The following is a 12,363-nucleotide window of genomic DNA, read 5'->3' on the forward strand; positions in this document are numbered from 1 at the left end:
CGTGTCGCTGATGGCATCGCCTGACATCACTGGTTCCGGATGATAGGCGAGCGTGGGGCCGCCTGGCCCACCTCATCCGTGGCCTGACTGCATTAACCTCTCGGTTCCCAGCTCCTGCCATGCGAGGTGTCCTAATATGGTCAGGCTCCGCAGAAGCCAAGGAGCGCTCGCCTTTCTCCTGCTCTTGGGGAGGAGGCAGGGACCAGCCTTCGGAGGCTCATCCAGGCTGAAGGAAAGCAATTGGGGATTTGGGGTCGCTTGCTGGGCGGATGGAAAGTGTGCTGCCGCAGACGCTCTGCCTTGGGTTATCAATCATTTAATAAACCTCAGCAAATCCAATCTCCCCGAGGGGCCTTCTGCCCCCCTCTCCCCTTCTGCAACCCTGGGTCGTCCCCCCCTCACGCCCCCAGCTCGTGTCCCCATTTAGGAATGGGAAGCGCCCGGGGGTCGGGGTGGGCGGGCCGCCTGGACCCTGGCTGGAGGCTGGGGCTGCGCCTCTGGTCCTACAGCCTGGGGGGAGATGCTGCTGCAAGGCGTGTCTGGGGCTGGGCTCATGTGATGAAGCGAGGGAAAAACAAGGGGGAGGAGGAGGAGGAGGCAGAGAGGTGGCTTTTTTTTTTTTTTTTTTTTTTTTCTTTTAAGGAGTTTGCCGCGAGCGCGTCTCGTTCATTCGCAGTCTGGGCGCGTTCGGAGCCGGACCGCGGGAGCGGAAGGCGTTCTTGGGACCCCGCGGGCGCACGGCTTCTCGCTCTTCTCCGCGTTCCTGCCGTTTGGGGGAAGGTGTAGCCGGGCAGCGGGGCGCGGGAGAACCGCCGAAGAGCCATGGGTGCCGGGAGCTCCACGGAGCAGCGGAGCCCGGAGCAGCCGGAGGCGGAGAGCGCGACGCCGGCCGAGCCCGAGCCCAGCGGCGGCGGCCTTGCGGCGGAGGCGGCGCCCAGCGCGGCGGGAGACCCGGCCGTCGCTGCCGCCGACCCCGCCACCAAGGTACGGGCGCGCCGGGCCACCTGCCCCGGGGACGGGGGTGGGGGAGGGTGGTCTCCCTGGTTTCCGCCTGCGAGAACTTCCCGGCCCGTCCAGCCCATCTGCAAACTCGGGAGCACGCACCCCTCTTTCTAGCTTTCCAGGGTCTCATGTGTCGGGGCGGGACCAGAGCAGCCGCGAGCGCGGCGGGCTTGCATCTTTGTCGTGGGTCTCCGGGGGAGGCGACTGCGCCATCCGCAGTAATAAAATCCGCCCCCCGCCCCCGGCTAACTGAGCCTTTCTCCTCACTCTTCCGGTGGGAGCGACCCAGCCCTGAGATGCCCGAGATGCCCGGGCTGCGCGGGGGAGTCCGGGCGGTGGGGTGGGGTGGGGTGGGCAGTGACCCATCCGCCGAGGGTCCTGAGCCCCCCGCCCCTCTTTCTTCCTCCCGGATTCGGAAAGTCAGCTTTTGGGCCAGGACCCGTGTCGCAGCGTGGCGAGGCCGCCACCCGTGGGTTCCCCGCCGCGTCTGGTCTTTGGCACCAGCTGTGCCTGGAGAGCGGGTTTGGTACCCAGCCCTGCTGCGGCAGCGGCTCGAGCCGACACCGCCTTCCGATGCAGAGAAAGCCTGGGGTGTAGCTCGCTCCGAGCCAAAGAAAACCTGGGTAGACGCTGCCCTTCGAAAAGGAATGACAGGTTCCGTCAACAAGGCAGGGTCCTCCTTTTCGCTCCGTTCATTGCCTGTGGACTCAAGGGGTAAACATACCCGGGAATAGTTAGAAGTTCTCCAAGGATGCGGTCAGAGGCTTCAGCGAGGATTGCTTGCGCTCCTGTGTCTATGGAGACAGTGCTGAGCCTCCTAGAAATTTTGTATTTTATAGTCTTGAGTCTTTCAAGGCTGAAATATTTACTCTTGGCCACTTACAGCCGCCAAGACTGGGACTTGTTTGGATCGTTGCATTCTAGATCTATTTTTCCAGCACGTGTTTTCATTAGCAAGGCGTCACCTAATCTGTTTTGCCATATCCTTGTAGGAAGATGGAGGATAACTTATCATACTTAATATATTTTTTTTTTTTCAAAAACCCCGTGTTTTACTTGGGTTGGGAAGGTGGTGGGTAACTTAATACGTATTTTTTAAAGCCCCGTGTTTTACGTGGGTTTACAACCTGTGTTTTATCTGAGGATAAAGAATGTGAGGAACTTCAGATGTTTACAGTGTGAAAAACATCCCCTCCCCCACCAGAATCTGGGTAAATTTCACAGAACTGTGACCTCATTGCTGTGCCCTCTTTAGCTGCCCTAGTCTAGTTTGGGCTGAGAGACTGCTCTTAATTAGATTCCTTCTAGTCTTTAACTAATAACTACTTGTAAAACCCATGGTCCCTAGAGCTGTAGATGCTACTTGAGTACAGACTGCTAGTAAGCTAATTTTCTAAGACAGGGGCTAAGCTTTGGGCATAAGTCAGGTGCAGTCTTATTGAGGTCTAAGTCACATTTTAATACGTAACTGCACATCACCTTTTGATGCCAACTACGCCCAAGGGGCCACATAACCCAGTATTTAGAATCCAGTAGTGAAAGTAGTTTTAAGGTGTAATTGACAAAAGCTTCCGATTGGGCGCAGTTTTCTGTTTTTTTTTTTTTAAACTGGTTTTCACTACTTCAGGTCTTCCTAACAATTCATGCTGGAATAGGATGTTTAATTTCTTCCTGGTAAACTTGAATTTGTCCCTTTAAAAATACTCCTTCCATTCTCTTTTTGTCCTTCTTCCATAACCTTGTCCTCCTCCTTTTCTAGTTGCCACCATCTTGAAGCAGCCAAGCATCCTCCTTTATAAAAAAAATTGACTTAAATAACATCTAGAATATCATTGAGCTTTTTGGCACACTGCCCAGTTATCAATTTGGAGACAAATCAATACACTTACATGTATCCTTGGAAAATAGTGTCGTTTTTCATTTCAGCTAGCAAAATTTATTACACAGGTTTTCAAAAGTCCTTTTAAAAAGAACTCCCTAATTAAGAATGACTCAGCACACAGCTCTTACATCCCCTGTTCACCCTGTGAAACTCCAGTTGCTGACCTCTGAGTAATCCCATCTGCCTTTCCAGGCTCCTGTAGCACCACAGGTCCTTCCCAGCAGTTTGCGGCACATTGAGGTTAGTGACTGGACTGTTGTCCTGGTTCTGGAAGCTCCACGAGGGCAGGGACCGTGTCTGTGTTTGCGCAAGTGTTCCCCAACAGGTGGCATGCTGCCTGGTTTTGATTGTACGCTGTCAAGTTGGGGAATATCTTGGGCCATCGACTTTGTCTACAGTTTAACCTTTAATCGTGTCATTGTCATGGTCTGCCTCAGGTATCAGATAGTGACTACACCAGATAGGTCTGGTTATTAATAGACCAAGTGACTATTTTGGCAGTAAACTCTGTAGGGGCTCTCCAGAAATACAATGGCTTGTTCGCCTTGCAATTTTAAATTGTCTTCGTGTCGAATAGACAGAACAGTATAAATTGCAGGTGGCTCAAATGAGACCACTTTATACATTGAATTAGTTAGGATTTGCATCTTGAGCTTTCTTGAGTGGGCATGTGGACATTTGGGGGGTTATACTGATACACGCCCCCCCCGAGTGCTGATCACTAATTAATTAAAAGCTATCAACATTTTTTCTATCTAAATGATGTTTATATCAGATGCCTGCTGCTTATTCAATAATCAGTTTACTTTCTCTCTCTCTCTCTCTACCCGTCCTTTACTGAGTTAAGTACTCAGACCTCAGACGACATTACGCTAATTGAGTATCACTTCTATCAGATCATATGGAACGTAAGAAAAAAGACTTCATTATTGAAGCCTAACATTTAGGAGCACTGAGGCACAAGTCCTGGCTTTATTTGGTATATTTCTATAAAATGGAAGGGACCTTTTCTTCCAGTCAATTCTTTACGATCTTACACATGTAAATTCTGGGGGACAATGGTATCAATTATTTGCTAGGTTGAATTTTGAGACTTGGAGGCTTTGGCCCCTGCAGGGACAGGGATTACTAGACTATGCAAATGCAAGCAGTAAATAAAGCCTCTCACTTATTCCCCATCATGCGGTTTTAAAAGTCTGTCTTTGAAAGAGTATTAGGTGTCAGTACAGGGTGGAATGACCAATGACAAACTCACGGAGAGTCTGGCAAACTGGATTTCTCTCTTTCTTTTTCTTTTTTTTTTTTTTTTAGATTTTATTTATTTATTTGACAGAGACACACTGAGAGAGGGAACACAAGCAGGGGGAGTGGGAGAGGGAGAAGCAGGTTTCCTGCCGAACAGGGAGCCCACTGTGGGGCTCCATCCCAGGACCCTGAGATCATGACCTGGGCTGAAGGCAGACGCTTAATGACAGAGCCACCCAGGTGCCCCCAAACCTTGATTTCTTAAGCCAGGTTCCACATTCAGACTGGACAGTCAAAATTCTCTGAATTATCCTTTTTGTATTTTTTGCTCAATCAATGACTGAAAACGGAGCAGTGGTCGGTTGTAACCTTCAGGCCAATGTCCTTGGCAGGTGGGGAGATGGGGACTCATTTCTGTCCTTCTGTTTATCAGTTCCATTTGGTCACAAGAGCTGGGAATCACCAAGGAACATAAACATGTACTCGAATGGAAGAATCCATCATCCGATTGGTGGAGTTAAGGATCTTTGCCCTTCATGCGCTAAAACAGACAGTTGAGTTGACCAGCTGCATTTCGTAATTCTTCCCAGCCTGAGGTGGGATGCTTTCTCCCGCTTCTGTTTACAAACTGGGAATGGAGGACGGAGGTGACCTTACTGTGATTATGGATCAGTTTTACAATAAAAGGGCCAGGATTTAGGGTTTGGAGAGAATTACACGTTTGTTAACAGTGGTGTGTTGTGTGTGTGGCTGCCTGTTTTCCTATGGATTCCCTCCAGATTACAAGAGGTGCTACTTCCTGAGTAGAACAGACTCCAGACATTGGAGACGTCGGGGTGAGGATGGTCATTTAGCCTTTGGGGATTGCATAGGTTAGTGAATGTGTGTGAGATCACTGGAGATTTCCCCCTGCAATACTGTTGGGATGAGCCCGCCTCACACATGCATCCTTTTGGATACACTTTAGGTTGGCTAATCTCTGCCTCTATCACTTCAAAGCAATTAGAATAAGGATCGTTCTAATTTGGTATTTTATAGGATAATCAATAAAACAGAAATAACATGTTTTGCTTTAAAAAGGCATTATGAGGGCGCCTGGGTGGCTCAGTGGGTTAAAGCCTCTGCCTTTGGCTCAGGTCTTGATCCCAGGGTCCTGGGATCGAGCCCCCCATCGAGCTCTCTGCTCAGCGGGGAGCCTGCTTCCACCTCTCTCTCTCAGTCTGCCTCTCTGCCTACTTGGTGATCTCTCTGTCAAATAAAATTTTTTTTAAAAACCTAAAAAAAATAAAAAGGCATTATGAAATTTTTTCTTTGTCACCATCAGCTTTAATGCATTAAGTATTACAGAATACCACCGAAAGGGAAATCAAGCTAAATGGTACTCTTCTCCTTGGCCTCTGTTCTCTCTGCTTTAGTCTACTCATGAACTGAGAAATTAGAATTCATAGCACTGAGAAAAAGATAATCAGTACTTTTATCTCATGAAAAAAAAAGCCAAACTAAAGATCATTGAGCCCAATTCTTTGCCCTCTTATAACCTGAAAAAAATATAACTTAACGATGTTTCATTTTAAAATAATGGAAAAATACAAAAAAGCTGTGTTTGGGCGAAGCACTGTATATTATAAATGTGAACTTTAAATTTTCAAGGGGCGCCTGGGTGTGTCAGTCGGTTGAGCATCTGCCTTCGGCTCAGGTCATGATCCCAGAGTGCTGGGAGCCTGCTTGTCTCCCTCAGCTTGTGCTCTCTCTCTCTCTCTCAAATAAAATCTTTAAAAAATGTATAAACTTTCAAAATCTGTCATTAAAATTGACCTTTCTGCTTAGATTTTGGAGGGTTTTCTTGCAAATTAGCACCTTAGAGATTCTAAGTGTTGGGTTTTGTATGATCATCCTCTTGTTTCCTACTTGTTAGTGCATCTAATAAAAGGATTTAGGGGAATTTCAGTGATACATCCCTCTGTTATTTCTTAACCTTGAATAATTAAGTTATTGAAAACTGACTATAATCTGACTTTCTTGAATCATCTTCATAAGATCAGAAGTTCTTGTTTATTGTTGAAATTTTTGCTTAAAAGCATTGCATAACAGGATTTATTTAATGTTTATTTTAATTTCTTTTTAAGATTTTTTTTTTTAAATTAAGTAACCTCTATATCCAGTGTGGGGCTCAAACTCAAAAGCCTACAATCAAAAGAGTCACATGCATTCTGGACTGAGCCAGCTGGGTGCCCTTAATATTTTATTTTTCTAAAAATGTTAATGTTGAGGACTTTGATGTGTAGAGTATGATAAAAAATAAGTCTTCTATTACCTCTCTATCCCCCAGGCATTCACTGTGGATAGTTTGAAGCCAATGTTGGTGGTCTCTTGCATGTACTTTCCAAACTCGATGCATGTACCCGTATATAAACAAAAGCCCCAATTTTTAAAAAAAATTGAAAGAGTGGCGTGCTCTATGGAGCCAACCCAGTGCCACGCCCCATGTTTTTCCTTTAACAAATAAAATCATTATCACGCATGTTCTGCTATTTTAGGTTTGGAATAGCTTTTCATATCAGGACATAAAGACTTGCCACTGTTTTTATTAATGACTGCATATGTTTTCCCTTTATGGGTTGAAGTGCAGTAAACGTTTAACCAATCCCCCTGTGTTTACATGACATTTTCCTGGTCTTTCACGGTATTGAAGTAGCACAGGGACTGTCCGAGCTCAGATATCTTTGTATGTGTGCAGATAGATCTCTGGGGTAGATTTCTGCAAGTGGAATTGCTTGCTCAAAGCATTTATATGCGTTTAAAGATAAAAAAAAAAAAAATTGGGGGGCACATGGGTGGCTCAGTGGGTTAAATCTAAATCCTCTGCCTTCGGCTCAGGATCCTGGGATGGAGCCTGGCATCAGGTTCTCTGCTCAGTGGGGTGCCTGGTTCCTCCTCTCTCTAACTGCTGCTCTGCCTACTTGTGATCTCTGTCTGTCAAATAAATAAAATAAAATCTGTAAAAAAAATGATTCATAACAGGGAAAAAAAGCAAGTTGAAGAGTAAAAAGGTGGCTCAGGTACCGCTTGTATTTACTCATTCCTTCCCAGATTCATAAACAGACTTAATTTTATTTGCTTGGGCAATGACTTACTTCTTTAGCAATAAGTTTTCAAGTTTCTCCTCTAGGAACAATCTAAAATCATCCAGTTGCCAGAAATTTCTTCATACTTCTGGCCCATGAAATGTTGGAACCTGGGACCGGGACGGGCACTGGGACCAGCAGAATTCCACTCCTGGGAAAACAATAGGTTAATGCCCGCCCGCCCACCCATGGGTTCCAGTCCCCTTAGGACAAACTACAGGCTGGGTCTGTTAGCTGGAATAAATGTCCTTTCCCAGAAAAAAGGAGGCACTCAAAGCACAGAGACGACAAGATAATTCTCAGACCATGATAGGCTTCTCTCTCTCCTTCTTTTGATTATTTATTTATTTATTGTTGTGTGTCTGTGTGAGAGAGAGAGCACAAGCAAGCAGGCACGAGTGGTGGGGAGTGGTAGAGGGAGACGCAGACTCTCCGCTGAGCAGGGAGCCCGATGGGGGCTGGATCCTAGGACCCTGGGATCACGACCTGATTTGAGCCAAAGGCTGACGCTTAACCGACTGAACCACCCAGACACCCAGTCTTCTCTTAACACAAGTATCCTACAAGTTCAAAGGTTTTTGTCCTCCTCACAGCTTGTGATGTTTTAAAAAAAGTAAGGTGGGGGTGGGGGTTTCATTCTGCCCAACCTTAATCCCAGTTTTAGTAAAATGTCAGTTTTATCTTTGATTTGTAAATGAGGGAAGCTAAAACTTGGGAAGGCAAGATTACTGCCACTCATGGACGGATCAGGTGCAGACATTGCAAACCTGGCTGTCCAGTTCAGTCGTCTGGAAGCTCGTCGAAGACACCGTCCCCGATGGCGCTGTCAGAATCCCGGCAATGGAAGGAGCCCATGTTCTGTAGCCGCAGAGCTCGTCGGTGTGCCGATTTGCCTGGCGTGGCTGCCATTGCTTTAAGGGAGGGGTACAGGATGTAGGAGGTGACAGAGGGTCAGGGAGAGGGGCTCCAGGCTGGGATGACAGCAAAGGTTGACCGTGGTTGGAGCCTGTGTGCATGGGAGGGAGAGTTTCAGAAGATGCAGGAAGAACAGGTGCTCCAGGAAAAAATCAAGGGAAATACTTCCTCCTACGTAATTTCATCCTTTTATTCTGCATTGAAAATGAGTGTGCCGCCAGTAGAGGCTTCTCTACGTGGAATGTGAGATTCAGGATAAATAGATACTGAATTCCATGCGATTATGCTTTCTGAGCCAGAAGGAGCTACTTGTCATTGTTCATTTCCACCTGATGCCTCTTAAACCTCTTCCCTCATTTCTCTCAATTTACAATTTCCGCAGAGCTGGGGAAGGAGTGAGTTCATCCCTGAGGAGGGCTCAGTGGATGGTAGTCCGCTGATCCAAAAATCCTTGAAGAAATACTAAAGCCCAGCTAAGTCGTTGAAGATCAGGATAGGGTTCTGGCTTTGTCCATTATGTATTTACTAGTCAGTCTGGATTGCATAAAGATTTTTTTTTTTTAAGATTTTCTTTATTTGAGAAAGGGCGCAAGCAGGTTAAAGCAGCAGAGGGAGAAGCAGACTCCCCGCTGAGCAGGAAGCCGGACGTGGGGCTCGATCCAGAGACTCGGGGATCATGACCTGAGCTGAAGGCAGAGGCTTAACCTTAACACTGAGCCACCCAGGCGCCCTGACGTTTCTTTACCAGCTGCTCTCCTGCAGGCACCATGCCAGGACATGGGGCTACAGAGTGAGCGCCAAGAGCTCAGGACTAAGAAAGTCACAAGCTTTTCTTTCCAGAGTTAGCTCCTGACTCTGCTAGAAATGAATTGTTCTATGTCTGGAGGGAGAGATCGGAATTCATTTTCCATGCTGGTTACCTACTCTTACCAGTAGTATTGAGTCAGTAAGTCCCCCTGTTTAAAACTTGTTATGGCATCTATGTATAAATCTCTTTACTTTTTTTTTTTTAAGATTTTATTTATTTATTTGAGAGAGAGACAGTGAGAGAGAGCATGAGCGAGGAGAAGGTCAGAGGGAGAAGCAGACTCCCCATGGAGCTGGGAGCCCGATGTGGGACTCGATCCCGGGACTCCGGGATCATGACCTGAGCCGAAGGCAGTCGTCCAACCAACTGAGCCACCCAGGCGTCCCTCTTTACTTTTCTTTTTACTTAAAAAAAAAAAAAATTCCCTGCCGTGTTTGTATAGTAAATTAAAAGCATTAAGGGAGTGGCTCAAATGTCATCAGTTGTAATAGCTAGCCTGTGGTTTAAAATACTTTCCTGTTCTGCATCTCAGGTGTTAACCTACAGAGAGGCCTCTTTTAGGCAACAGGTTTGAGCAATGGAAACTTGATCAAGGCCAAAGGGCCTGGGGCAACCACCTGGCTGAATTCAGACGGGCTATCGACCCACCTCACACTACCCATAGGCCCTCACTGACCAGTGGGCTACTTAGATGCAGGCACAGTTACCATAAAAGGGAAAATTCCATACGTGCTGCTACGTGCCCACCTTCTCGCTTTAAATACAGCCTCCATCCCCTGCCTCCTGGCAGACACCCTCTCCTCCACTCTCCTGCCGGCTGCTCCCTTGCAGCGTGTTTGGTAAACATCTATCTCCTTTGTTCTGCCTTGGGTGAAGCCCGATCCACTGGCTTCTACCTGATCGTCCCCCCACGCTTGGGGGCCCCCATCCTATCGAAACACCAGAGAGAACACCTTACACTGGTCTGCCACGGCTCCAGATGGTTTATACATCCGTAAATAAAAAAAAGTAAGCGGGAAACAGATGTTATCTTCTAAACTTAATTTCTCTTGGTATGTATTAACATGCGTTGAAATTGGTCAGGTGTTCCAGGGGCGCCTGGGTGGCTCAGTCAGTTAGGTGTGCCATCTGCTCAGGTCCTGATCCCTGGGGTCCTGGGATCGAGTCCTGCATTGGACTCCCTACTCAGCAAGGAGTCTGCTTCTCCCTCCTTTTGCCTGTCTCTGGCTCACTCACTCTCTCTCTCTCAAATAAAATCTAAAGATTTGAATTAATTTGAGAGAGAGAACAGGTAGGAGAGCACAAGTGGTAGGGAGGGAGAAGCAGGCTGCCCACCGAGCAAGGAGCCTGACTCGGGGCTCGATCCCAGGACCCTGGGATCATGACCTGAGCTGAAGGCAGCCATTTAGATAGAAAAAGATAAAATCTTTTAAAAAAGTAGTCAATTATTCCATAAAACCTGTGGAAGACATTGGTCTAGATGGAGAGAGATTGGAGAGCTGAAGAGAGAACACCACCCAGCATTATCCCGAGTGCCTCATCATCTGGGTGAGGCGATGGAGTCCCTCTGGAACTCAGGATCGTGGGGTGGGGGTGGGGGATGAGGAGGCCTCAGGACAGGTCACATATCATAGGATAGGTAGCAGGCGATACTGCGGAAGGAACTTCGGGTACTCGCCACGGAGAAGGTGGAAACAAGTGATACTAACAGAAAACTAGGTAGAGCAGAAGCCACTGGGTTCAACGGCTGTTGGACCCTCTGCGTTGTCATACGCAGTCACTTGACCCCAGTGTGGCGGGTCCTCCTGAAACGACAGCGCCCTAGGGTTGACCCCGATTTCTTCCATTCCTAGTCAAGGAATCTAGGTAACATGGGGAATGTTTACGTTGACTTTCAAAGAAGACATTTCTTTGTCATTTTTTTTCATCTCCACTGCCTGCCCTCAGGTTTGCTGTTCAGAGGACGAATTACGGTTTGCTATTTTTCACGGTTTGCTATTTTTCACGTCGGAGCATTTGATTTCTTACTGAATTGAGCCATTGCAGGCGCTGAGCTTGTCTGCGGTGAGAATCGGTTTTCTATCGCCACTCCCCTGATACTGACCATTTTTGTTTAAGACCTGCTTTTGTTTTTGGAGTTTTTTTTAAAGACCCATTTCATTGCACCCTTGATAGGTTTCCTTACTCCATACAATACATATTGTTGTGGTGCATAGAACAAGAGTGTTGATGTATTTTATGGTTTCTAATCTTTGTTTACATTTTCAGTGCTGGGTGATAATTTTTCACTAAGTTAGCAAACTGTAGAATGCGTCTTAAGAAACTTTGCTTTGAAGTTATCCTTCATTTGGGTATTTATGTAAAACAGTCTTACTCCATACCCGTAACAAATCACAGGCTGTGCAAAGTTCAGCCTTAGATGTGGTCTGTCTACTTTGAATTTACAGTGTACTAGGACGAGGGAGGGAGAGTGGAGATCGGCTTGTCTACAGGACATTGCTAAGAGTTAGCCAGTCTCTTTATGACAAATTTTTCTTACTTGAGGAAGGACACATTTAACTAATATTTAGACATGAGGGTGTTTTTTTTTTTTTAGTTTTTATTTAAATTCCAATTAAGTGAAAATATAGTGTAATATTAATTTCAGGTGTACAGTTCAGTGGTTCAGCACTTAGACACGAGTTTCTGAGTCCTGTAGTGTTAATCTAAATATTTAAAGGGAAATTTTTGTTCTTTTCGCTCTTTTTATATGAAGAAAGTTATTGAAAAGTAGTGGAAAATGTCTCCACTAATGTTTACTAAATCAGTCTTGATTATTACCATCTTTTCTCCAATCCTGACAAAAGTTAGTGTATAAAACTTAAACAAAAAGGAGTTGACAGTCATGGGGGCAATACCCCAGTTGGTTTGGTTTTCTATCTGATGTTTTTCTTTGTAAAACCTTCAAGAGTTTAAGTTAACTTTAAACTCAGTTTGATGGTAGTTTTAGATCTGGCTCTTGTTTACAGTATAGAAAGTTGTTTTGCTTTGATTAAAAGGAAGGTTGGTTATTCTTTTGATACTAATTAAAGACATATTAAGATCTTTCCAAGGCTCAAAAGGTTTTTGTCCTCTATGCAGAGTCCGGTGACCAAAGAGGCCCTACAATGTTATCTATAAAGAAAGATTTCAAGTCACTTCTGGAACTGTGCCTGATAAACAGTCCTCCAGGACACGGAAGAATGCAAAGAATGCTTAAGTATTCAGGGAACTAGGTCATGGTTTAAAGTATTCTATTTGTCAGAGAAAGTTTCTCAAGCAGTCCCTCGGAAGGAGGGTGCTTTAGTCTTAGGCAAATTAGGTGTCTGAATTCACTTCTCAGCCTCAAGGAGGGCTGAGCTGCAGGG

General features: G+C 46.1%; 1 protein-coding gene across 2 annotated transcripts in view; it reads left to right on the forward strand.

Moving 5' to 3' along the window:
• The first annotated feature begins 655 nt into the window (after positions 1-655).
• AKAP12 (A-kinase anchoring protein 12) overlaps positions 656-12,363 on the forward strand; it is a 99,286-nt gene continuing 87,578 nt past the window's right edge. For both annotated transcript variants that reach the window (XM_047734023.1, XM_047734022.1), the window contains exon 1: positions 656-984. In XM_047734023.1, coding sequence (XP_047589979.1) covers positions 823-984 — 162 coding nt within the window. In that variant the 5' untranslated portion in view covers positions 656-822. The remainder of the gene's footprint in view (positions 985-12,363) is intronic.

Source organism: Lutra lutra, chromosome 6, assembly GCF_902655055.1.
Source record: "Lutra lutra chromosome 6, mLutLut1.2, whole genome shotgun sequence".
NCBI classification, from domain to species: Eukaryota; Metazoa; Chordata; class Mammalia; order Carnivora; family Mustelidae; genus Lutra; species Lutra lutra.